The 27,018-nt window shown below is 38.7% G+C and overlaps 1 protein-coding gene across 4 annotated transcripts in view; it reads right to left on the bottom strand.

The window, feature by feature from the left end:
• Positions 1-1,775: 1,775 nt before the first annotated feature.
• Positions 1,776-27,018, bottom strand: part of DYNC2H1 (dynein cytoplasmic 2 heavy chain 1) — a 393,951-nt gene continuing 368,708 nt past the window's right edge. For all 4 annotated transcript variants that reach the window (XM_027563956.1, XM_027563957.1, XM_027563958.1 and 1 more), the window contains 2 exons: positions 18,564-18,680; positions 1,776-2,030 (listed from right to left, as the gene is read on the bottom strand). In XM_027563956.1, the coding sequence (XP_027419757.1) occupies positions 1,872-2,030; positions 18,564-18,680 (276 nt within the window). In that variant the 3' untranslated portion in view covers positions 1,776-1,871. The remainder of the gene's footprint in view (positions 2,031-18,563; positions 18,681-27,018) is intronic.

Here is a 27,018-nt window from a genome sequence, read left to right as displayed (position 1 = left end):
CATGGACAGAGGAGCCTGGTGGGCTGCTGTCCATACGGTCGGTCGCACAGAGTGGGACACGACTGAAGAGACTTAGCAACAGTAATATGACTATCATTAAAAGAATTTACAGAGACATTGTTTTTACCTCTCACTATCTTATTAGGTCTTAAATCTCTCAAAAGCACGGACAGTGTATCCATCTTTGTATTCCTGGGATCTGGCCAGTGTCTGGATCATGTTATCTTATTGCTCAAAGTGTTACAATTCACAAGCACAAGGTTTGGAATGAGAAGATCAATTAAAGGCCTTATGCTTCTTTAATATTTTTTCAGTCCTCTTATGCCTTGTCTTGAAGGCATTTTAGGAGTGAGCTTTCTCTGCTGGATGGGAGGGGGCAAGGACAGCTCGTGAGCCCCTCCCTGCTTCCCTTCTCTGAGCTCCCAGCTAGACCGCATTTCCCACGCCCTAGAAAGCAGGTGCAGCCACGCGATTCAGTTCTCTGTAACACAACGTAAACATAAGCTGTGTGTGACATTTCCAGACACAGCCCACAAAGCCTTCCCTGTATACTCCTTCCTGCTTCTCCCTTGCCGTTTATTTAAAACTTTCAGCCATTGTAGAATTTTACTGTTCCACAGAAACACAATGGAAAGCCACATACAGGAGAAACTACAACTTTTCATCATTTAATTATTCTATTTGTAAAATTCTTATCCTGGATTCTGTGCAATTATTCCTCATTCTTTTCCATTACTTTGAGATGCTGGGTTATTTAACTATAATGCATCCTTCAATGTTTAAAAAGACATTTTACATAATATATGTACATATATGCATATATATATATGTAAAACCATGAAAGACTGAAACATTAATATCTTATATGTCATTAAACAATGATACAAAAATTATAGCCAAAATATTAGATTTCCTAAATATTTAAAAACTCTTATTAAAACATTAAATTTTTGAGCCACTGAAAGTAAAGTGCCTCACAGAAATGCTTAATACAGTAAGTCTTCTACATGTGAACCTTCAAGTTGCAAACTTTTAAAAAAGCAAACATGCGTTGCATCAACGTCAGGCGTGAGTGAAGTTGCAGTTTGCCCTCCGTCTCCTCTTGCTGATGATCCTTCATCTGTACCGTCTCCCACCTCCTCTTCCTCACCTGTAACACAGCTTGCTGGTTCACTTGATGCCAGCCCTATATGCCAGCCATCATGATGGACTACTGTGCTTCTCAAGGTACTACAGTATATTAAAAATGTCTTCTCTGTTTTGTTTTTATGTATTATTTGTGTGAAAGTATTATAAACCTATTACAGTACAGTACTACATAGCAGACTGTGTTAGTTGGGGACCTGTGCTGTGGGCTGAGTCGCTCAGTCGTGTCTGACTCTTTTTGACACCATGGCCGCCAGGCTCTGTCCATGGGATTCTCCAGGCAAGAATACTGGCGAGGATTGCCATGCTCTCCTCCAGGGGATCTTCCCAACCCAGGAATCAAACCCACGTCTGCCACGTTGCAGGCGGATTCTTTTACCATCTGAGCCACCTGGGAAGCCCAAGAATACTGGAGTGGGTAGCCTGGGCAAACTTTGTTGGACTTATGAACCAACTGGACTTACAAATGCACTCTCAGAATGGAACCTGACTGTATGTAGGGGACTTATTGTATTATATAAGGAATACTCTATTCTAACGTTGACTTAAGTTATTACTTTAAAAGGTACAAGGTGCTATCATTATCCATTAAAGTAAAAACTCGAGATAAACGACACAGGACAACTATATGCTAATATTGTGGGCCATGACTCATTACATATTTTATTCAAAGCTTAATTAATAATGTTTCTTCTTGCTAAGACAGCTTTTACTGACATTAGGTTCTACTGATTTTTGAGAAATAGAGCTGCTCCACACTGAATCCACTGGTCTTGGTTGCCTCCACATGGAATGCTGACATTGATCACCACACGATCCCTCTCAGCACTTGTGTAAACAGGCAAAGATATGCACTCGTCAGGGGAGTACGGACCATATGCAGCCTGTTTAAAAGAATTAATTTTGTTTTAAAATACAGCAGTATACTGTTGAAGCAGATTAGTAGATAACCAAAGATATAAACATAAAACCCTCCCAAATAATACGATTTATTTAACATTTTATTATAAAATGTTTAAAATAAAGATTAGCATAATAAACCCCATCATTCAGCTGCAACAGTTATCAACTCATTGTATTTCATTTACAACCTTCCCCCAGCAACAAATATTACAGTATTTTGAACCAAATCCTACACAAAAAATTCACCTTAAATATTAAAATGTCTATGAATAAAATATAATCACAATAATATTATCACATAAAAATATGAACAATAATTCCTTAATATCACCTTATATCCATTATCTCATTAACCCATACTTTTAAAAAGACTTTTTCTAAGAACAGCGGTTCAAACAGAGCCTTCATTCTGTGGTCTGCTATGTCTCTTACATCTCTTGAATTTACAAGTTTTCCCTCCTTTATTCTTTGCAATTTGTTTGCTAAAGTACTATACCAAAGAGTTTCCCACATTCTAACTTTTGTTGGCTACATCCCCGAGGTATCTTGTCCTTTTGTTCTCTTTACTCTTGTAAAGGGATCTGGAGGTGAGTTCAGACTCAGATTATGTTTTTGGTGAAAACACTGCATAGGTAACAGTGTGTGCTTCATTCAAGAACAAATAGAGTGTGGCTGCCTCTCGTTTTTTATTGAAGGTTAACTGCTTTACAGAATTTTGTTGTTTTCTATCAAACCTCAACATGAATTAGCCATAGGTATACATATGTTCCCCCTCTCTTCAACCTTTCTTACATCTTCCTCCCCATCCAACCCCCCTAGGTTGATACAGAGCCCCTGTTTGAGTTTCCTGAAACATAAAGCAAATTCCCGTAGATATTAGGTACCATTGATGATGATATACATCTTATTTATATTTAAGATTACAAAATGATGATCTAATTACATTATTTCTTCATTTCCAAAGAGAAACATATCTATAAAGAAGAAATTCCACTTATCAATCATATGATTACCATGGAGGGAGGAAAGGCTAGATAAATGCTATTTAATTTCCCTTTATGTGCTTTTAGAACAATGAATTTTTTTCCTGTTATACTGAAAAGGTGATCAGTGACTACCTGTTTTTGAAGTATCATTATGAACTCGTAGATTTAAACATATTCAATGTGTTTCAATGTAATGTAACCATGATTTTATTGGTGTTCAAATTGTCAATTTTTGTGCAATGGGAACTCATTAATTTGGCCCCTGAGGGTTTTGTTTCTACATGTATCTAATCTTAGGAAGCATCCCTAGGGCCTTAGGAAGCATCACTACAAACAAAGCTAGTGGAGGTAATGGAATTCCACTTGAGCTATTTCAAATTCTAAAGATGATGCTGTGAAAGCGCTGCATTCAACATGCCAGGAAATTTGGAAAACACAGTGGTGGCCAAAGGACTGGGAACATCAGTTTTCATTCCAATCCCAAAGAAAGGTAATGCCAAAGGATGTTCAAACTCCTGTACAACTGACTCATCTCACACGCTAGCAAAGTAACGCTCAAAATTCTCCAAGTGAGGCTTCAACAGTATATAAACCGAGAATGTCCAGATGGTCAAGGTGGATTTAGAAAAGGCAGAGGAAGCAGAGATCAAACTGCATACATCCATTGGATCACAGAAAAAGTAAGAGAGTTCCAGAAAAACATCTACTTCTGCTTTATTGACTACACCAAAGCCTTTGACTATGTGGACCACAATAAACTGTGGAAAATTCTGAAAGAGATGGAATACCAGACCACCTTACCTGCCTCCTGAGAAATCTGTATGCAGGTCAGGAAGCAACAGTTAGAACTGGACATGGAACAACAGACTAGTTCCAAATAGGAAAAGGAGTACGTCAAGGCTGTATATTGTCACCCTGCTTATTTAATTTATATGCAGAGAACATCATGCAAAATGCCGGGCTGGATGAAGCACAAGCTGGAATCAAGATTGCCAGGAGAAATATCGATAACCTCAGATATGGGGATGACACCACCCTTATGACAGAAAGCAAAGAAGAACTAAAGAGCCTCTTGATGAAAGTGAAAGACAGTGAAAATGCTGGCTTAAAACTAAACATTCAGAAAAAAAGAAGATCACATCATCCAGTCCCATCACTTCATGGCAAATAGATGGGGAAACGATGGAAACAGTGAGAGACTTTATTTTCTTGGGCTGCAAGATCACTGCAGATGGTGACTGCAGCCATGAAATTAAAAGACACTAGCTCCTTGGAAGAAAAGCTATGACCAACCTAGACAGCATATTAAAAAACAGAGACATTACTTTGCCAACAAAGGTCTGTCTAGTCAAAGAATTGCTGCATTTGAACTGTGGTGTTGGATAAGACTCTTGAGAGTCCCTTGGACTGCAAGTAGATCAAACCAGTCAATTCTAAAGGAAATAAGTCCTGAATATTTATTGGAAAGACTGATTGATGAAGCTGAAGCTACAATACTTTGGCCATCTGATGTGAAGAACTGACTCACTGGAAAAGACCCTGATGCTGGCAAAGACTGAAGGCAGGAGGAGAAGGGGATTACAGAGGATGAGATGGTTGGATGGCATCACCGACTCGACGGACATGAGTTTGAGCAAGTTCCGGGAGATGGTGATGGACAGGGAAGCCTGGCGTGCTGTCCACGGGGTTGCAAAGTGTCGGGCATGACTGCATGACCTAACTGACTCTCTTATGTCCCTGCTGCTGCTGCTGTTAAGTCTCTTCAGTCGTGTCCAACTCTGTGGGACCCCATAGACAGCAGCCCACCAGGCTCCCCTGTCCCTGGGATACTCCAGGCAGGACACTGGAGTGGGTTGCCATTTCCTTCTCCAATGCATGAAAGTGAAAAGTGAAAGTGAAGTCACTCAGTCGTGTCCAACTCCTAGCGACCCCATGGACTGCAGCCCACCAGGCCCCTCCATCCATGGGATTTTCCAGTCAAGAGTACTGGAGCGGGTTGCCATTGCCTTCTCCGTCTTATGTCCCTTCAAAAGCTTTTTTTCCTTCTAGTGTCTCAAGACACTTTTTTCATCTTCAAAAGCTTTTTTTCCTTCTAGTGTCTCAAGACACTGTAAGTTCATCTTGTTTATCTGCTGTCTCAGAAATAAAGGACAGTCATTACTCTGAAGATCCTCAGATCCTTTAATGAAAAAATGGTGCCTGCATGCATGCTCATTTGCTGAGTCCTGTCCAACTCTTTGTGACACCATAGACTATAGCCCGCCAGGCTCCTCTGTCGGTAAGATTTTTTCCAGGCAGGAATACTGGAGTGGGTTGCCATTTCCTCCTCCAGGGGATCCTCCAAACCCAGGGATCACACCTGCATCTCCTGCATAGTAGGTGATTCTTCACTACCGAGCCACCTGGGATGGTTCTAGGGACCACAGTCTGGGTGCTAGAAATGATCTATCATTTTCCTTCTAGGACTTTTTAGTGATTAAAGCTCAGAAACACGTATTTTTTAAAGAAAATCATCAGAAGTTCCTAATAATTCCAGTTCAAATTTAGGATTAATGTTATTTATTGAATATATAATTTTATTTAAAGTATGGATTATGTTTAGAGTTAGAATGAAACATAAGACAAAGTTGGACTCATTCTAAAATTTTACAAATGATAAATTAGAAACTTATGGAAAAATTTTCATAACTTGGTTAAGCAAGTGGCAAAGTTGTCATAGGTAGTACAGTTGAAAAAAAAAAATTGGCATTTGAATACTAGCTTGTCTAGGCGCTCCTGACCCTACAGTGTAGATTATTCTCTGACTATCAGTTTCCCTATCATCAAAGGGACATAAACAACACCTGAATCCAATAATATATTTAGGAGTGGAAAGTATTATTTATCCACATACCTTCAAATCTTAGGACTACATATGCATACATTGTCTTTAATTCTTACTAACTGTAAAATCAGTTTAAGAAAAGTCTTTTTACCATCTACTACATGTCATGGATGGTGCTAGGATAGAGAGAAATAAAAATATTTTTGCTTCATGAAAAAATTTAAAACATTCTGTTTTTAAGAGTGGTATCATAGATTACTTTGCCAACAAAGGTTCGTCTAGTCAAGGCTATGGTTTTTCCAGTGGTCATATATGGATGTGAGAGTTGGACTGTGAAGAAGGCTGAGCGCCAAAGAATTGATGCTTTTGAACTGTGGTGTTGGAGAAGACTCTTGAGAGTCCCTTGGACTGCAAGGAGATCCAACCAGTCCATTCTGAAGGAGTTCAGCCCTGGGATTTCTTTGGAAGGAATGATGCTAAAGCTGAAACTCCAGTACTTTGGCCACCTTATGCAAAGAGTTGACTCATTGGAAAAGACTCTGATGCTGGGAGGGATTGGGGGCAGGAGGAGGAGGGGACAACAGAGGATGAGATGGCTGGATGGCATCACTGACTCGATGGACATGAGTCTCAGTGAACTCCGGGAGTTGGTGATGGACAGGGAGGCCTGGCGTGCTGCGATTCATGGGGTCGCAAAGAGTCGGACACGACTGAGTGACTGATCTGATCTGATCTGATCATATAGAATTTTGATTATCTTTTTCAAGCCTCATCTCTATTACTCAAACAAACATGAAAATAATGTTCTAACTTTTCTAAGTCCTTGATACAATTCAGTTAAGTCTCTTTAAAACTCATTCATTTCTAAACAATAACATAAGAAATGTACATGAGAAAATGTATTCTTTTTGAAGAATCATTATCTAAATAGATAAAAAAACCATCTGCCTTGAATCTTTCTAATTTTTTTCTCTATGTTTGTATTGATGATTCTGTCAGTTACTCATCCACTCATTACCAGCATTTATGTGCTAACATTGTCCCTGGAATTATAAAGGTTAAGAATTTCAATATATATTCAAATAGGGAAAAGAATAATCATCTTTGAAACTTATAATTTAGTTTGCTGCTGCTAAGTCACTTCAGTCGTGTCCGACTCTGTGAGACCCCATAGACGGCAGCCCACCAGGCTCCCCTGTCTCTGGGATTCTCCAGGCAAGAACACTGGAGTGGGTTGCCATTTCCTTCTCCAATGCATGAAAGTGAAAAGTGAAAGTGAAGTCGTTCAGTCATGTCCGACTCTTAGCGACCCCATGGACTGCAGCCTACTAGGCTCCTCCATCCATGGGATTTTCCAGGCAAGAGTACTGGAGTGGGGTGCCATTGCCTTCTCCATAATTTAGTTTAGGAAACAGCATACACATCAAATATTTAGAATGCAATTTCTGGAAAAATTAGTACTTTACAAAATCAAAGTAAACTACTACTCTGGGATATATTAACCTAACAAGGATTAATGGAGAGAATGAATCCTGAGTGGGGCCTCAGAAAAAATATGGAACTTGGTGTAAAGAGAATTTTCAACCATTTTTAGTCACTGCCTAATCTCTTCCCTCTTTTCCAATTCTGCTTAAATGGCAAAGCTTTAGGATTCAGAAATTCCTGTAATTTTCATAACACCTCAGCCGTTCCTAAAGTTAGTACCTAGTGCAAGCTTTCTTTAGGTATTGCCTTTAAATTCTTCAGCAAAGAGCAGACAAACATTACATATTTGTTGAACTGAAATGATGTGAATCTTTGAATGTCTATTTATAATCCCAGGAAAGGTCTTCAATTATCTTTCTCTGCCACCTGATATTTGCTTTGTTTCATCTAACTTCTATGGTCAAAAATGAAAATAAAACATCACACTGAAATGTTTTATAATGCTATCACTTTCTATTCAGAAGATTTCTTTATATCTCTTCATTTTAACACCAAGCAATTTTTTCTTTAAATCAAGAATCTAAGAATAATGCCAAGTTGATTCTTTGAATATTCAGTATCAATTTACTAGTGTTTGTATATATTTCCAAATCCTTCCAACCTGCTTTTGGTTGTAGGCTTTATGTTTAAGTGAGGGTACAAATCTCCCCAGCAAAAACCCACAGTATTTTAAAAGCAAATTACCATAGTTGCTTCTTAACATTTAACTGTTCAAAATCTTGTACATGGTAAATGTTAAAACCTCCTGTAAAAAAGTTAAATGGACTTGCTCTTAGGTAACCAATAAATAAATGACCAAAGTAATAGAGCTAAGTGCTTTGTCATTCTCACTCAGCATATCTTATGCAGACAGAAGTTTCATAAATATTGTTAACTGAATTAAATTCTTATGGCACAACTCCCTCTTTAATATGTTTATCTTAATAGAAAAAGCATAAGACCCTGCTGGGCAGAAATATTTGGATGAAACTAAAATTTTATTAATTATTAATAAATATACTAAGAGCTCAATGCAAAAAAAGAGATACATTAGAAGGACTTCAAATATTTCATATTATATTACATAAACAACTTAGTTTGAAATTATTAAAATTAAACATATAAAAACCTATATATTGTGATTACTCACACTCATGCCTAGGCCCTAGGGAAAGTGACTTAAAAGTATATACATACCGCAAATAGAAGGCAATATGCTAATAAGTAAAAGAAGCTGTTTACAAAGTCAAATGGTGATACTAGGTATCACTTAGCCAACAAACCAAAGAAAATAACAAAATAAAATAACACCAGAGAACAAACAAAAAAACACCCAAATTAACCCCAGGTGAATCATAACTATTTTGCCAATATCAATTCAAATTTCACTCTAATAAAACATGTGAGGGCAAACTTCACATGATGAGAAATAGCTTTATGCATAAGGTCCAACTTATTTGTGCATAAGGTCCAACCAACTTCTATTATGAACCAAGTCAATGAACAGCTATTCGCTTTAGAAAAGAAGATGTGAGGAAATCAGAAGTTTAATGTACATAAAAATGGCATTATGAGTAATGCAACCCTGAAAAAAATAACTATTTCAGAACAGGAAATTAAACAACCTGCCAACAATAAATATTTTGAAAGACTCTGTTCTGTCAAGAATGTCTAGCTACTCTTTGAAATGTACTTTGGTAGAGAACTACTTCACTGTTTTTCAATAATACAATGCTAACAACACTGCTTTCAGAGTAAGTCCTTAAGAAAAAAAAGTCACATAGAAAAAATAGTACTTTTTAGTATTTTTAAATCAGAGTATATAAAAGGCAGAGTTTTCAGCATATATCATTTTATACTGTGAGGGGTATGTGTAATCATTTTATAGTCATAATTTCCCTGGGAATGAAATGGTTTCTAAAGTTGAACTGGCAACTGTGACACCTCTTGGAAGGTATAGGCCTGTGGGGTTCAGGCTGGTCCAGAATTTCTATGTTACTGTGGGGCTGACAGACCCTAAGTAATGCTTTTCACTGGAAAAATAGATGAAAGGCAAACTGACTTCTATGGAATTTAAGAACAGGGCATTATAAAGACTGACCTACCTAACTATTATGTGGAACACTAGATCCTGATTGAGGTGGGGTGCAGGTGCAGGAAAAGGGTTGTTTGTTAGGAAACTTTTGGGAATTCTCAGTTTTTAACATTCTCAAAAACACCATGAATTTCTAAATTTAAATTTGTATACTGAACAAGTTTTCTGAGAACCATTATGGAAAAATGCAGTGTAGAACACTTTGGAGAAAGTGAATGCTTTTTTGGGTAAAATCCCTTAGGGGAATCTTAATTTGGACCTATGTTAATTTAACCCCCAGGACTGAGCTGGAACTGGAAGAACCTTAAGAATCTGCATCATGAATGAATGAATGAATGAACGCTTAACTGAATCATGTGAGTGTAGGATATATTACTTGCTGAACATCAATAATGGTAAACAGAAACACTAGGAAATCAGCACCAGCGTTGCACTACCTTTTAATTCTTTTGGACATTCCTACTTAGAATTTTGTTAGCTGACAAAGTACATTACATATAACAGAAGCAATAGTAAACCACCTACTTTCCTCAATAAAAGTCTTAACAATTAGCTGTTCATATCCTTTGTTATAAGGGTGGTGTCATCTGCATATCTGCGGTTATTGATATTTCTCCCAGCAATCTTGATTCCCGCTTGTGCTTCTTCCAGCACAGCGTTTCTCATGATGTACTCTGCATATAAGCTAAATAAGCAGGGTGACAATATACAGCCTTGACGTACTCCTTTTCCTATTTGGAACCAGTCTGTTGTTCCATGTCCAGTTCTAACTGTTGCTTCCTGACCTGCATATAGGTTTCTCAAGAGGCAGCAAGGAGATCCAACCAGCCCATTCTAAAGGAGATCGGTCCTGGGTGTTCTTTGGAAGGAATGATGCTGAAGCTGAAACTCCAGTACTCTGGCTACCTCATGCGAAGAGTTGACTCATTGGACAAGACCCTGATGCTGGGAGGGATTGGGGGCAGGAAGAGAAGGGGACGACAGAGGATGAGATGGCTGGATGGCATCACCGACTCAATGGACGTGAGTTTGAGTGAACTCTGGGAGTTGGTGATGGACAGGGAGGCCTGGCGTGCTGCAATTCATGGCGTTGCGAAGAGTCGGACATGACTGAACAACTGAACTGAACTGAACTGAACTGATCCTTTGTTAAGTATTACCATGTAAGTTCTTCGGTCTTTCACAACCTAAAATGCTCTTTTATGATGTAAACACCATGCACCTCACAGCAATGCGGTGCAAATGACTGGCTATGCAAATGACTGGGCCTCTTTCCACTGAAATAGAGTTGTTCAGGACTTTCAGATGTCAGATGCACGTGTGCATGCACGCTCAGCGCTGTCCAACTCTGTGCGACTCCAGAGACTGCAGTCCGCCGGGCTCCTCCGTCCATGGGATGCTCCAGGCAAGAGTACTGGAGAGAGTTGCCATGCCTTCCTCCAGGAGATCTTCCCAAACCAGGGATCAACCTGTATCTCTTGTGGAACCTGCACTGCCCTTCTTTCTCTTGTTGCTGCTGCTGCTGCTGCTGCTGCTAAGTCGCTTCATTCGTGTCCGACTCTGTGCGACCCCACAGACGGCCTCCTACCAGGCTCCTCTGTCCCTGGGATTCTCCAGGCAAGAACACTGGAGTGGGTTGCCATTTCCTTCTCCAATGCATGAAAGTGAAAAGTGAAAGTGTGTAAGTGTAACACACTTAGTTGTGTTCTCTTAGCAACCCCATGGACTGCAGCCTACCAGGCTCCTCCGTCCATGGGATTTTCCAGGCAAGAGTACTGGAGTGGGGTGCCATTGCCTTCTCCGTCTTTCTCCTTAGGTATCAGATAGTATGATGCAAACAGTTTGTGGAATAACCTTATTCAGGCCCAAAAGGAATTAGCTACCAAAGTTCTGAACTTCTGATTTTCTTTAAGCTTACTAAATGATTCTGTACTTTCTGCAATAAAGTAGCTGTAAGAGTAAGTGGGAAAGGAACTCGTTTACTTGTTTATGTGAGTTGATGTTGATGCTTCCTTCGATTTTATATTGGTTCCTACCCTCGTGGTAAAAATGCATTAAAATATGATGATCCCCACCAAATTCTGAAAAGCTTATTAAAGACAGAGATAGCTGGCATAAAAAATAATTTCTTGAACAAAATAATACTTAACTCAAGCAGAAGTTGGAGAGTTTGACAGTTTATACAGAGTCAGCAAACTTTTCTGTAAGACGCCAGATAGTAAATAATTTCAGGATTTATGGGCTATATGTCTTGGAGGTAACTGTATCTTTAACTCCACTGCAGCAGTCTGGAAGCATCTACATAAATGAGCAGAGCTGTTTTCCACACAAAATTTTCTTCATGGACACCAAAATTCACTTAATTCATTTCAGTTAACTTACATGTCATAAAATACTATCCTTCTGAGTTTTGCATCTATTTAAAAAGATACAAGTCATTCATGATCACATTACTGTGGGCTGCACAAAAATAAGCAGTGCACTGGATTTGGCCTGTGGACTGCAGTTTCCTAAACACTAGTATATACTATAGGTTGACTCAGTATCAGGCCCAAGATTTAAGAGAAATAACCTGAATTTGAAACTTATTTGCCTACCTTGATCAAGCTACACAGTCTTTTAAACTTAGGTTTTCTGAGTTTACAAAGGAGATGATCACATTTTTAATGTTTTAAAATGTTTTTATAACAATATTTTCCTATTTCAAATATTTTTGGAAGGTCTATCTTATATTCTAAACATCCTGTACAGTGTTTGACACATAATCAATACAGATAAATATTCATTGCTATTATTCAAACACTAATGCTACTATTGGGGGACCTATAACAAATCACTTAGTTTACCAGATTTGCAGTTTCTTCCTCAACAAAACATAGAGAAAAACTGCTCTACCAGACTCCGAGGATTACTGTGGAAACATATGTGATTGTATTTCACTCTATGTCAATCTTCAGTTCTCTCAGTGCTACACCAATTCTCTAAAACTAAAAATCTGATCTTACCACACACCTGTTCTGCATTCTTAATGACTTTCTATTGATCATAAGGCAGGCAGGCTCAACTCCTTGGCATGGCTCCAAGGCTTGTCATACTTGGGCTCAGCTTTTTTTTCTAACTACATCCCCTATCATTCTTCGATTTGAACCATTCCAGTGCATTCCAGATGTACTATACTTGCAGTTCCCAGAACAACCTAAATTCTTTTCATATCTCCATGCATTCAAAACTACGTCCCCCTTCTATACAGAATGCATTTTTGAATTTGTCCTTGAACTTTTCATACTTCTATTGTGAATACAGTTTGGGGAAGATTCTTCCTTTCCCTGTGAGATCATCAGACTTTCCCTCTTCTGCTTACACATGATAGAGCTGAGGTCTCCTTCATCTGCCAAAACATTTTATGTAATCCTCCATAATGTACTTCTGTAACTTTGAACTGAATAGTTTCTCTTACCCTTTGTCTCTACTCAACAGAAGATTCTTTGAAGGAAGAAATTTATTTTGTTACCTTACTCTTCAGAACATGGTATATAACAGGAACTTAAGTATTGAATGATGATTGAAAGCACTTAGTGGAGAAGGCAATGGCACCCCACTCCAGTACTCTTGCCTGGAAAATCCCATGGATGGAGAAACCTGGTAGGCTGCAGTCCATGGGGTCGCTAAGAGTCAGACACAACTGAGCGACTTCACTTTCACTTTTCACTTTCATGCATTGGAGAAGGCAATGGCAACCCACTCCAGTGTTCTTGCCTGGAGAATCCCAGGGACGGGGGAGCCTGGTGGGCTGCTGTCTATGGGTTTGCACAGAGTCGGACACGACTGAAGCGACTTAGCAGCAGCAGTGTACTATAGTGTACCATATGAAATAATTATCATATTATTATAAAAATATTTTAAAATGTTCACTTCAGGATAAGTCAGACTTACCACATGTACTAAGTAACCATGTAAGTTAGTAACTTACCCTGGTGAGTACTTCACAGATACAGGGGCTCAACATGTTTCTATAGGAAACACCAGTCTCCACTTTCAAATGAGGCTCATTGAAACCAGGCAATTAGCCCCAAATCACCCAGATCATAAGTTTGAGAGCTGAGAATGGGATTTAGTCTGTTAGACTCCAAAATTCTGTGTTCTGAAACATTTAGCAACATGTCCCATATTCTCTCTCCTCTTGGTTGATCCAGGAGAGGCAGTCAAAACAGTAAGGTTATATGGGAAAATGAGCCTCACTTAAGGAAGGAGGGGAAAAAAGAGGTGGGGAAGCACCTTAAATCCTTCCATTATGTGTCAGGAAAAAGTGCAAAAGTCTTGGAGGAAATCCCTTTTACAAAAATAATAAATTCATCTTATCTTTCAATAATCTCTTTTATTGACTATGCCAATTCATTTTATCTCTCTTTACATGAACTATTTTTTGAATTAAATTATTTTTAGCTTTCCATTCCAGTTCTTTTTTTTAAAGTATGGTAAATAAAATGGGATAGAAATGATACTCAGACCACAGTGTTGTAGAAGGATAAATTCCAAGTCTTACAAGGTTATGTTGCTTTTTATACAGCCCAGTACAACACTGCATTTTTGATTTGCATTCAGATAATGGTCAGTTATGTGGGGACTGCTTGAGGTCATTGTCTTCTGCATTTATGCCTACTCAGGTCTTCTCCATGCTCTCTATTTTATTGCTGGGATTTCTCTATAACTGAGGAGAAGGCAATGGCAACCCACTCCAGTACTCTTGCCTGGAAAATCCCATGGATGGAGGAGCCTGGTAGACTGCAGTCCATAGGGTTGCAAAGAGTTGGACATAACTGAGCGACTTCACTTTTACTTTTCACTTTCATGCATTGGAGGAGGACATGGCAACCCACTCCAGTGTTCTTGCCTGGAGAACACTGGGCAAGGGATGGGGGAGCCTGGTGGGCTGCCATCTATGGGGTCGCACAGAATCAGACATGACTGAAGTGACTTAGCAGCAGCAGCAGCAGCCCCATAAGGGAACCAGTTTATACATGTCCTACCTTTCCTCTTCATCAAGGTCACCATATGGCTTTTAATTTTGTTTGCCAAAGAATTAACACTTTACATAATTAAAAAATTGGCATCATATACAACTTTATATGTTATCTTAACCTTAACTTTTATACATAACTTTCAATATGGTTCATACACCTCATGTGCGTAATCCATAATTGATTGATATACCAATTTCTTACATGAATCAATAGCTTGATAGAAATAAAATAATTTCACTTTCTCTCATTTTATAAGAGAAAATGAAGCTTATATGGCGGGGGGAAATGGACAGTTTCTCAGAAATGTATGTTCTTTTAGGTCAGAGGATGCTCTTATATATCTCTGAGCAGTAACTGCTATGGTTTTATTAGTTTCTATTTTAAAATACATATTCTTATTTTTTTATTTTTTTTACTTTACAAAAGGAATTATAATAATTAGAAAATTCAATGAAATATTTCCCAACTATAAAATTATTTTTCTTATAGTAAACAGTATAAGAAATTGTTTTGTTGGTGAATATATATACAATCAAAATTTTAAGCTTACATGTATTCATACTTACATTTAAAAATTCTATTGTTAAGTAAAAGTTACACACTTCATCTACAAATATGTCCTACTTTAAAGACAAATATCCCTCAAGTTCCATTGTTAAAAAATTGAAGGTTTTAAAAGGGAAAGTGAAAGTCACTCAGTCGTGTCTGACTCTTTTGGAACCCATGACTACACGGTCCATTGAATTCTCCAGGCAAGAATACTGGAGTGGGTAGCCCTTTGTTTCTCCAGGGGATCTTCCCAACCCAGGGATCGAACCCAGGTCTCCGGCATTACAGAAGAATTCTTTCTTTACGAGCTGAGCCACAAGGGAAGCCCCTTAAAAGGGAAAAGTTAACTTAGTAAGTCTCTGTCAAGACAGTTTTCTTCATTTGCCAATCAGGACAAGGTATGATATGAAAGCCAGATGTGTATTAACATCGTGCTGCTTTCGATTTCTGCATGCTTAGATATACGAAACACATTTAAGTTATGTGACTACATATTTCCTCATTTAAGCTATGTGAACACATTTCCACATTTGAAAATAGGAATAATAATATCCACCTTTCAGGGCTACTCAGAAAAGTATATAAGGTCAAGTATATAAAACATTTAGCACATTGCTGAAAATAACAGGAACATTGGTAGTTCACATAACTATTTAGCGTTTTTTTCTTTTCAGACTAAAGCTTATTTAGAAATTATGATGTTATTCTTTTCATAACAAAATAAAGGCTTTAAAATGTCCTATCAGTTCAGTTCAGTCACTCAGTCACGTCCGACTCTTTGCAACCCCACGGACTGCAGCACGCCAGGCCTCCCGGTCCATCACTAACTCCCAGAGATTACTCAAACTCATGTCCCTTGAGTCGGTGATGCCATCCAACCATCTCATCCTCTGTCATCCCCTCCTCCTCCCACCTTCAATCTTTCCCAGCATCAGGGTCTTTTCAAATGCATCACCTCTTCATATCAGGTGGCCAAAGTATTGGAGTTTCAGCTTGAGCATCAGTCCTTCCAGTGAATACTCAGGAGTGATCTCCTTTAGGATGGACTGGTTTGATCTCCCTGCAGTCCAAGGGACCCTCAAGAGTATTCTCCAACACCACAGTTCAAAAGCAGCAATTCTGCAGCACTCAGCTTTCTGTATAGTCCAACTCTCACATCTATATATAACTACTAGAAAAACCATAGCCTTGACTAGACAGACCTGTGTTGGCAAAGTACTGTCTCTGCTTTTTAATATGGTGTCTAGGTTGGTCACAGCTTTTCTTCCAAGGAGAAAGTGTCTTTTAATTTCACGGCTGCAGTCACCATCTGCAGTGATTTTGGAGCCCGAAAAATAAAAGTCAGCCACTGTTTCCATTGTTTCCCCATCTATTTGTCATGAAGTGATGGGATCAGATGCCATGATCTTTGTTTTCTGAATGTTGAGTTTTAAGCTAACTCTTTCACTCTCCTCTTTCACTTTCATTAAAAGGCACTTTAGTTCCTCTTCACTTTCTGCCATAAGGTGTCATCTGTATATCTGAGGTTATTGACATTTCTCCTGGCAATCTTGATTTCAGATTGTGCTTCATCCAGCCCAGTGTTTCTCATGATGTACTCTGCATATAAGTTAAATAAGCAGGGTGACAATATACAGCCTTGACATACTCCTTTCCCAATTTGGAACCAGTCTGTTGTTCCATGTCCAGTTCTAACTGTTGCTTCTTGACCTGCATACAGATTTCTCAGAAGGCAGGTCAGGTGGTCTGGTATTCCCATCTCTTGAAAAATTTTCCACAGTTTGTTGTGATCCACACAGTCAAAGGTTTGGCATAGTCAACAAAGCAGAAGTAGATGATTTTATTAAACTCTCTCGCTTTTTCTGTGATCCAATGGATACTGGCAATTTGATCTCTGGTTCCTCTGCCTTTTCTAAAGCCAGCTTGAACATCTGGAAGTTCACAGTTCATGCACTGTTGAAGCCTGCCTTGGAGAATTTTGAGCATTACTCTGCTAGCGTGTGAGATGAGTGCAATTGTGCGGTAGTTTGAGCATTCTTTGGCATTGCTTTTCTTTGGGATTGGAATGAAAACTGACCTTTCATGTCCTGTGGCCACTGATGAGTTTTCCAAATTTGCTGGCATATTCAGTGAAGCACTTCAACAGCATTATCTCTTAGGATTAAAAATAGCTCAACTGGAATTCGATTACCTCCTCTAGCTTTGTTCATACTGATGCTTCCTAATGTCCACTTGACCTCTCATTCCAGGATGTCTGGTTCTAGGTGAGTGACCACATCATGATGGTTATATGGGTCATAAAGATCTTTTTTGTATAGTTCTTCTGTGTATTCTTGCCACCTCTTTTGAATATCTTCTGCTTCTGTTAGGTCCATACCATTTCTGTCCTTTATTGAGCCCATCTTTGCATGAAATACTATCTTGGTGTCTCTAATTTTCTTGCAGAGATCTCTAGTCTTTCCCAGTCTATTGTTCTCCTCTACTTCTTTGCATTGATCACTGAAGAAGGCTTTCTTATCTCTCCTTGCTATTCTTTGAAACTCTGCATTCAGATGCTTGTATCTTTCCTTTCCTCCTTTGCCTTTCGTTTCTCTTCTTCTCTCAGCCATTTGTAAGGCCTCTTCAGACAACCATTTTGCCTTTTTGCATTTCTTTTTCTTGGGGATGATCTGCGCCTTGTCTCCTGTACAATGTCACAAACCTCCATCCATAGTTCATCAGGCACTCTGTCTATCAGATCTAGTCCCCTGAATCTATTTGTCACTTACACTGTATAATCATAAGGCACTTGATTTAGGTCATACCTGAATGTTCTAGTGGTTTTCCCTACTTTGTTCAATTTCAGTCTGAATATGGCAATAAGGAGTTCATGATCTGAGCCACAGTCAGCTCCTGGTCTTGTTTTTGCTGACTGTATAGAGCTTCTCCATCTTTGGCTGCAAAGAATATAATCAATCTGATTTCGGTGTTGACCACCTTGTGATGTCCATGTGTAGAGTCTTCACTTGTGTTGTTGGAAGAGGATGTTTGCTACGACCAGGGTGTTCTCTTGGCAAAACTCTGTTAGCCTTTGCCCTGCTTCATTCTGTACTCCAAGGCCAAATTTGCCTGTTACTCCACACATTTTTTGACTTCCTACTTTTGCATTCCTGTCCCCTATAATGACTGTGGGCAAGAATCCCTTAGAGGAAATGAGTAGCCATCATAGTCAAGAAGTGTCCAAAATGCAGCACTTGGATGCAATCTCAAAAACAACAGAATGATCTCTATTCATTTCCAAGGCAAACCATTCAATATCACAGTAATCCAAGTCTATGCCCTGACCAGTAATGCTGAAGAAGCTGAACGGTTCTATGAGGGCCTACAAGACCTTCTAGAACTAATACCCCCCCATAGAAAAAAAAGTCCTATACATCTTAAATATAATAAAGGACACAGTATTTTCAGTATAAATTTGTTCAAATGCAGGTGAGATTAAAAAGTAAACAAAAAATTCATAGGCCAAGAACATCTTATTAAAAAGATTTAATCCAAAAATGAATTGATTAAAGCTGTCCCTGTTAAAAATGTATTACCTGTGGAATCCAGCCCATAAAACAAGGGAGAACTGACGATACACTAGGAGAATCATGCTGATTTTCACAAAGTCGATTTCCATCAAAACTGCATCCTTCCAGCAGTAAGCCACTGATCTGCCACAGAGATATACAAATCATTAAAATACATATTACAGTCTGAAATGACAGGAGTTACTCTATTATATCTTCAGAAGGAAGGCGACAATTTCCATTGTAACTATACATTTCAAACAGTGTTCAAACAAAGACTATGGTATTTTATCTGAGAATAATGAAGGAGAAGGCCTGGACCAGTGTTCACTATGAGCTTTAGGCTTAGTCCTGAATTTTAGCAAATAATTGAGAAAAAAATACTTATAAATGTCATCAGTTATACAACTGCATGTGCCTTGGCACTAGAATAATAGAAATATAATGACAAAAGCCAAAATGTTACTCTTTTTCCAGGAAGGGGAAAGATAAGCACAAAGCACACTAGAGAAAAAAACAACTGCTCCTTGCTTGGAATTCTGACATCATTTTCTAAAGAACAGAACAAAATTCAGAAAGGTTAATGCAAAATAATTTTTAGCAAGTCACACACAGCTGAAAGAAGAATTTAAAAAAGGAAAAAAAAGAGTTCATCTCTTGGGGACTTCCCTGGTGGTCCACTGGTTCAGAACCTGCCTTCCCCACTGCAGGTTTGATGCATGAAGCAGGGCACCCAAAACCAGTGCTCTGGGACAAGCCAGACGGATAGGGTGGGAGGGAGGTGGGTTCAGGAAGTGGGGACACATGTGCACCTGTGGCTGATTAATGCCGAACTATGGCAAAAACTACCACAATACTGTAAAGTAATTATCCTCCAATTAAAATTAATAAATTAAAAAAAAAAAAAAAACAATCTGTCTTCCATGGGTTCAATCCTTGGTCAGGGAAGTAATTCCACATTCCACAGGGCAACTATGCTCACATGCCTCACCTAGTGTAGGTGACAGCAGCTCAGTCACGCCCGACTCTTTGCGACGCCATGGACTGCAGCCCACCAGGCTCTGTCCATGGGATTTTCCAGGCAAGAATGCTGGAGTGGGTTGCCATTTCCTTCTCCAGCTGCAACTAGAGACACAGCCAAAAATATATTAAAAAACAAAAAAGGAGTTCATCTCTTACTCTAAATTATTAGTGTAAATTTATGAAATTATGAAAACAAAAATATAAATATTTTTATAATGTTAGCTTCATATTTCTTAAGTTCATTCTTTCAGTTTCTAGAAAATAAAACAATCTTATAAATATTGTTTAGTGCCTTTGAAGTTTTAACATACTATAGAATTTTAGAGGTAAGGGAATGCATGAAGTTCAAAGAGCTGAAATCATTTTCAACTACATATAGTTAGAGGATGGTTATGGGAAGAGTACTAGTAGAGTATGCCTTGACAAACGGTTCTGATTAGTTGCTTTACCATAAAAACATAAACAACTTGTTTGTCAGTGAAAGAGTTGGGATAAAAACAGAATCACTGAATCCCTAAGTTCAATATTCTTTCTGTACCACTGACATGATGTTATAAGGCCACTTTAAGGGTTACTTAAGTATCAGATCAGATCAGATCAGATCAGTCGCTCAGTCACGTCCAACTCTTTGGTATAGCCTTTAAGAAAAGTAAATTAAAATTTTTTAATTATTTTAATTGGAGGCTACTTTACAATATTGTAGTGATTTTTGTCATACATTGACATGAATCAGCCACAGGTGTAGATATGTTCCCCATCCTGAACCCCCTCACACTTCCCTCCCCATCCCATCCCTCAGGGTTGTCTGAGTGCACTGGCTTTGAGTGCCCTGTTTCATGCATCGAACTTGGACTGGTGAAATTGGTGATCTATTTCACATATGGTAATAAATATGTTTCAATGCTATTCTCTCAAATCATCCCACCCTTGCCTTCTCCCATGGAGTCCAAAAGTCTGTTCTTTACATCTGTGTCTCTTTTGCTGTCTCGCATATAGGGTCATCGTTACCATCTTTCTAAATTCCATATATATGCATCAATATACTGTATTGGTGTTTTTCTTTGACTTGTTTCACTCTGTATAATAGGTTCCAGTTTCATCCACCTGATTAGAACTGATTCAAATGCATTCTTTTTAATGGCTGGGTAATATTCCATTGTGTATATGTACCACAGCTTTCTTATCCATTCGTCTACTGATGGACATCTAGGGTGCTTCTGTGTCCTGGCTATTGTAAACAGTGCTGTGATGAACATTGAGGTACACGTGTCTCTTATAGTTCTGGTTTCCTCGGTGCGTGTGCCCAGCAGTGGGATTGCTGGGTCATATGGCAGTTCTATTTCCAGTTTTTTAAGGAATCTCCACACTGTTCTCCATAGTGGCTGTACTAGTTTGCATTCCCACAAACAGTGTAAGAGGGTTCCCTTTTCTCCACACTCTCTCCAGCATTTATTGTTTGTGGACTTTTTGATAGCAGCCATTCTGACCAGCATGAGATGGTACCCCATTGTGGTTTTAATTTGCATTTCTCTGATAATGAGTGATGTTGAGCATCTTTTCATGTGTTTGTTAGCCATCTGTACGTCTTCTTTGGAGAAATGTCTGTTTAGTTCTTTGGCCCATTTTTTTATTAAAATTTAAGTGTTTACTAATTTCAGTGCTCGAAAATTCTTCCCTATCTAGCCTATCCCTTCTCCAAGGGATCTTCCCAACCCAGGACTCAAACCGGGGTCTCCTGCATTGCAAGCAGATTCTTTACCAACTGAGCTATCAGGGAAGCCCTAGTAAGTCCCGAGGCAACATAATTCTTCTCTTTCAGAAATTTCACTGAGGTTTGAGCTCAAGTGGTCTCTATAGAAATTTGTAGAAGCAGTCCCCACAGATAGTGTCACAACTTGACTATGTAATACGCATAGTATACATGCTATTGTCGGTGTTCCATCACTAAGTCACGTTCAACTCTTTGTGACTCCATGGACTGCAGCACGCCAGGCTCTTCTGTGTGTTACCTCCCAGAGTGTGCTCCAATTCATGTCCACTGAGTTGGTGATGCTATCTAACTATCTCATCCTCTGCTGCCTCCTCTCCTATGGCCTTCACTCTTTCCCAGTGTCAGTCTTTTCCAGTGAGTTGGCTCTTTGCATCAGGTGGCCAAAGTGATGAAGCTTCACCTCCAGCATCAATCCTTCTAATGAATATTCAGGGTTGATTTCCTTTAGGATTCACTGGTTTAATCTCCTTGCTGTCCAAGGGACTCTTCTCCAGCACCACAATTTGCAAACATCAGTTCTTTGGTGCTCAGCCTTCTTTATGTTCCAACTCTCACATTTGTACATGACTACTAGAAAAACCATAGCTTTGACTATATGGGCCTTTCGTTGATAAAGTGATGTCTCTGCTTTTTAATACTGTTTAGGTTTATCATACCTTTCCTTCCAAGGAAGGAATTTACCTTTAATTTCATGGCTTCAGTTACCATCTGCAGTGATTTTGGAGCCCAAGAAAATACAATTCGCCACTGTTTCCACTTTTTCCCCATCTATTTGCCATGAAGTGATGGGACTGGATGCCATGATCTTAGTTTTTTGCATGTTGAGTTTTAAGCCAGCCTTTTCACTTTGTTCTTTCACCCTCATCAACAGGCTCTTTAGTTCTTGTTATATTGCTATCACCTGCAATATGATATCTGAGGTTGTTGATATTTCTCCTGCAATCTTGATTTCAGCTTCTGACTCAGCCAGCCTAGCATTTCATAAGATGTACCTTGAGCGCATGCGTGCTCAGTGGCTCAGTTGTGTCTGACTCTTTGTGACCCTTTGGACTGTAGCCCACCAGGTTCATCTGTCCAAGGTATTTTCCAGGCAAGCATACTGGAGTGGCAACTGGACAACTGACAAGTGGAGTTGTCATTTCTTATTCCAGGGGCTCTTTCTGACCCAGGGTTTGAACCCATGTCTCCTGTATTGGCAGTGGATTCTTCATCACTGAGCCACCTGGGAAGACCGGATGTATTCTGCATTTAAGCTAAATAAGCAGGGTGATAATTACAGCCTCGTCATGCTCCTTCCCAAATTCTGAACGAGTCTGTGGTTTGATGTCCATTTCTCTTGCTTCTTGATCCACATATGGGTTTCTCAGGAGACATGTAAGGTGGTCTGATATACTGCCACCTCTTTAAGAATTTTCCACAGTTTGCTGTGATCCGCACAGTCAAAGGCTTCACGGTAGTCAATGAAGCAGAAATAGACGTGTTTCTGAAATTCCCTTGCTTTCTCCATGATCCAATGAATGCTGGCGATTTGATTTTTCAATATGCATATACAGAGATAAAAACTGAGATATATATTGAGTTTTGAGCTCAACTGGACTCTACAGAAATTTGTAAAAGTAGTCTCCACTGACAGCATCACAACTTGACTATGTAATATGCATATTGTTTTAGTGAAGTCACTAAGTCATGTCCAACTCTTTGCAACCTCATGGACTACACAGCATGCCAGGCTCCTCTATCCTCCACTATCTCCCAGATTTTGCTCAAGTTCAATTGAGTTGGTGACACTATCTAACCAAGTCATCCTCTACCACCCCCTTCTCCTTTTCCTCTTTTAACCAGGGGGTTTGTGGGGTGTTAAATACTGTCCTTTAGAGCCTTATTTCAATAACTGACACTACTGACCATGTAGTTGCTTGATCAGACACATGGGAGACATTCTTGGTTCCATCTTCTGAACTTCCGATATACTATCAACTGCCAATGGCTGTCACCACCTCTAATAAAATCCTCTAAATTTGTCCTTTTCTCTCTCATCCTCTATCGTTCTCCAACTCCAGAATTTAAAGAAAATTAAAACATGGACTTTCAAAAAGCAATAGCTATTGTTTATATAATAAAATTATAATATTGATATATTAGAGATTGGAGTGGTATCAACAAATGGAACCCTGTTTCATCTGTAATTCTGCACCAATGGAATGAGAAAAAGCAGAGGCCTAAAATACTACTTTTTTTCCTGGAAAAAGATAGTTTGATGGATGTGATAGATCTCCAGGCAAATGTACTTGTTAATACCAAACACAAGAATTTGGAAGGCTTAACTCCTAGTTATGACAGTACTAAGGAGCCAGCTACACCAGATGCAGGGACTACCTTGAAGGCGCGGAGCAGAATATGTAACCCAAGAGAAGAGCATAGGAAGGCACAGTATTCAGCCCTGGGCTCCTGACTCAAACTCATAATCAGATAAAGTGACACCTTTCCTGGAAAGGGAGGAGTCAGGTAGAAGGTAGAGAGTCAGGTAGGAATGTCTAGGAATATGAACATTAGTAAATTAGTAAATTTTAGTAAATATTCCTCCACATGGAAAAACTACAGGAAAGGGAAATAAAAGTTCTCCTCTAATATCATATTTAAAATACTTGGAAAATTGCCTGATAGACAATAAGTGCTCAAAGAATAGCTACTGCTATTCATTTAAGCTAATCCATCTACTAGTTTCTAGACATTATCTTATCTAGAATTATCTTATATAGTGCATCCATTTAAATAAGACAAAATAAAGGTTTTACTGGAAATTATTTGGATATGTCAGCAAATTTGGAAAACTCAGCAGTGGCCACAGGACTGGAAAAGGTCAGTTTTGGTTCCAATCCCAAAGAAAGGCAATGCCAAAGAATGTTCAAACTACTGTACAATTGCACTTATTGCACATGCTAGCAAAATAATGCTCAAAATTCCCCAAGCTAGGCTTCAACAGTATGTGAACCGAGAATGTCCAGATGTTCAAGCTGGATTTAGAAAATGCAGAGCAACCAGAGATCAAATTGCCAACATCCATTGGGTCATAGATAAAGCAAGAGAATTCCAAGAAAATATTATTCTACAGTAGAGGTGACCTTGATTCTGTAACAAACAGTGGTATGAAATAAAAAGATGAACTTGATCTAGATGTGAAAAGACATAAGGCACACAATAACCAAACACAGTGTCTGGACTTTGACCCGAATCTGAACACACTATTGGAAATTATTTTTTTTTTTAGACAGTGGTAAATATTGCTGTGAACTAGCTATTGCCAAGGAGTGATGCCAAGGAAATATTGTTAATTTTTGTATGTATATGAGAAATTTTTTTTTGAGAAATGGAGAAGTAAAATGCCTGGACTTTGCTTTAGCAAAGACAATAAAAAAAGAGAAAAAGAAGAAATATCTCTAAATCTTGAAAACTTTGAATATAGAGATTCATTTACTATTCTTTCCTCTTCTGTATTTTTTTGTTTAATAAGAAAAATAACTAAAAATGATTGGGAATAAACTTGAATGCCAGAAAATGTTTAATTTTCTCTAGGGAATTTCCTTCTCTGTTTAGAGCTACTGTCCAGTACAGTAGCCAAGGTCACATATGTTATTGAGCACTTGAGATGTTACAAGTCTGAAATGAGATGTGCCATAAATACAGAATATATGATGGATTTTAAGGACTTTGTATAAGAAAAGAGAAGGTAAAATATGTCATTCATAATTTTAAAATATGTATTACATGCTGACGGAGAAGGCGATGGCACCCCACTCCAGTACTCTTGCTTGGAAAAATCCCATGGACAGAGGAGCCTGTTAGGCTGCAATCCATGGGGTCGCTAAGAGTCGGACACGACTGAGCGACTTCACTTTCACTTTTCACTTTCATGCATTGGAGAAGGAAATGGCAACCCACTCCAGTGTTCTTGCCTGGAGAATCCCAGGGACGGTGGGGCCTGGTGGGCTGCCGTCTATGGGGTCGCACAGAGTCGGACACGACTGAAATGACTTAGCATAGCATAGCATAGCATAGCATACACGACTGAAGTGACTTAGCATAGCATAGCATAGCATTACATGCTGAAATAACAATATGTTGTATATATTAGGTAAAATAAAATAACACTAAGAATATTTTTATCTGTTTCCTTTATATTTTTAGTGTCACTACTAGAAAATATAAAATTATGTATGTGGCTTGATGTAGGTTGAAGAAAGGAGAATATGCTAGGGAAAGTTATATTCCAGAAAGAAATACAAACAGGTTTCTTAGAAGTTTTTGAAAGCTGGGGAAGGACTAGAACAGTTAATGGAACTTAGTACATAATCCCAGCACTTTGAATCTTTTTCAGTAAGGTGTCAAGGAAAGTCAGAGGTTTTAGAGTAGAGACACTTTCCAAACAGGAAATTGCAGCCAGTTCTCAGCCTCCTACTGTATTTGGAGGGCATGAGAAGATAGCATTAAGTTGGCCAGGCTATGAAACAGTATAGTCAACTAAGAATTCAAAGGCTTTATTTTTCTTTTTGAGAATTTTTATCCACTTATTTATTTTTGGCAGTGCCGGGTCTCTGTTGCTGCATGGGCTTTTCTCCAGTTGTGGCAAGCGGAAGCTACCCTCTACATGTGTTGCGCAGGCTTGTCACTGCAGTGGCTTCTCTTGTTGCAGAGAATGGACTCTAGAGTGTGGGCTTCAGTAGTTGCGGCACGTGGGATCAGTAGTTGCAGCTCCCAGGCTCTAGAGCATAGGCTCAACAGTTGTGGTGCGTGGGCTTAGTTGTTCCCTAGCATGTGGGATCTTCTGGGATCAAGGATCAAACCTGTGTCTCCTGCACTGGCAGGCAGATTCTTTACCACTGAGCCACGAGAGAAGCCTCTGAAAGCCCATTAAACTGGTGTAAATATAATAAGACACTCTAAGCACTTAATGCTACAAGAATATCAGATTTAAAACCTTTGATTGCTGCAGTCATTTAAGTTTTTAAGAAAAATAATTTTTTGTTGACCTAGTTTTATATCACATTATCTTGCAAACACCAAATCATTTTAGAGATTGACTTTCAGAGAAAATCATATTGCTAAGCATTCTTAAAGTTCCCCCATGATTTAAAAATAATATCTACTTGATAATGACAATATAAGGATATTCACATTAAGTGCTCAGTTTTAAAAATGAAAACTATTAGAAATAGATGTCTTAAAATGACAAAAGCAAACAAGTGGGACCTCATTAAACTTAAAAGCTTTTGCACAGCAAAGGAAACTATAAGCAAGGTAAAAAGACAACCCTCAGAATGGGAGAAAACAATACCAAATGAAACTGACAAAGGATTAATTTCTAAAATATACAAGCAGCTCATATAACTCCATACCAGAAAAACAAACAACCCAATCAAAAAGTGGGAAAAAGACCTAAACAGACATTTCTCCAAAGGAGACATACAGATGGCTAACAAACACATGAAAAGATGCTCAACATCGCTCATTATTAGAGAAATGCAAATCAAAACTACCATGAGATATCCCCTCACACTGGTCAGAATGGCCATCATCAAACAGTCTACAAATGATAAATGCTGGAGAGGGTGAGGAGAAAAGGGAATGTTCTTAGACTGTTGGTAGGAATGTAAATTGATACAGCCACTATGGAAGACGGTATGGAGATTC

This window comes from Bos indicus x Bos taurus, chromosome 15 (assembly GCF_003369695.1).
Source record: "Bos indicus x Bos taurus breed Angus x Brahman F1 hybrid chromosome 15, Bos_hybrid_MaternalHap_v2.0, whole genome shotgun sequence".
NCBI classification, from domain to species: Eukaryota; Metazoa; Chordata; class Mammalia; order Artiodactyla; family Bovidae; genus Bos; species Bos indicus x Bos taurus.
The sequence above is the reverse complement of the archived record's forward strand: the minus strand, read 5'-3'. Positions and strand labels throughout refer to the sequence as shown.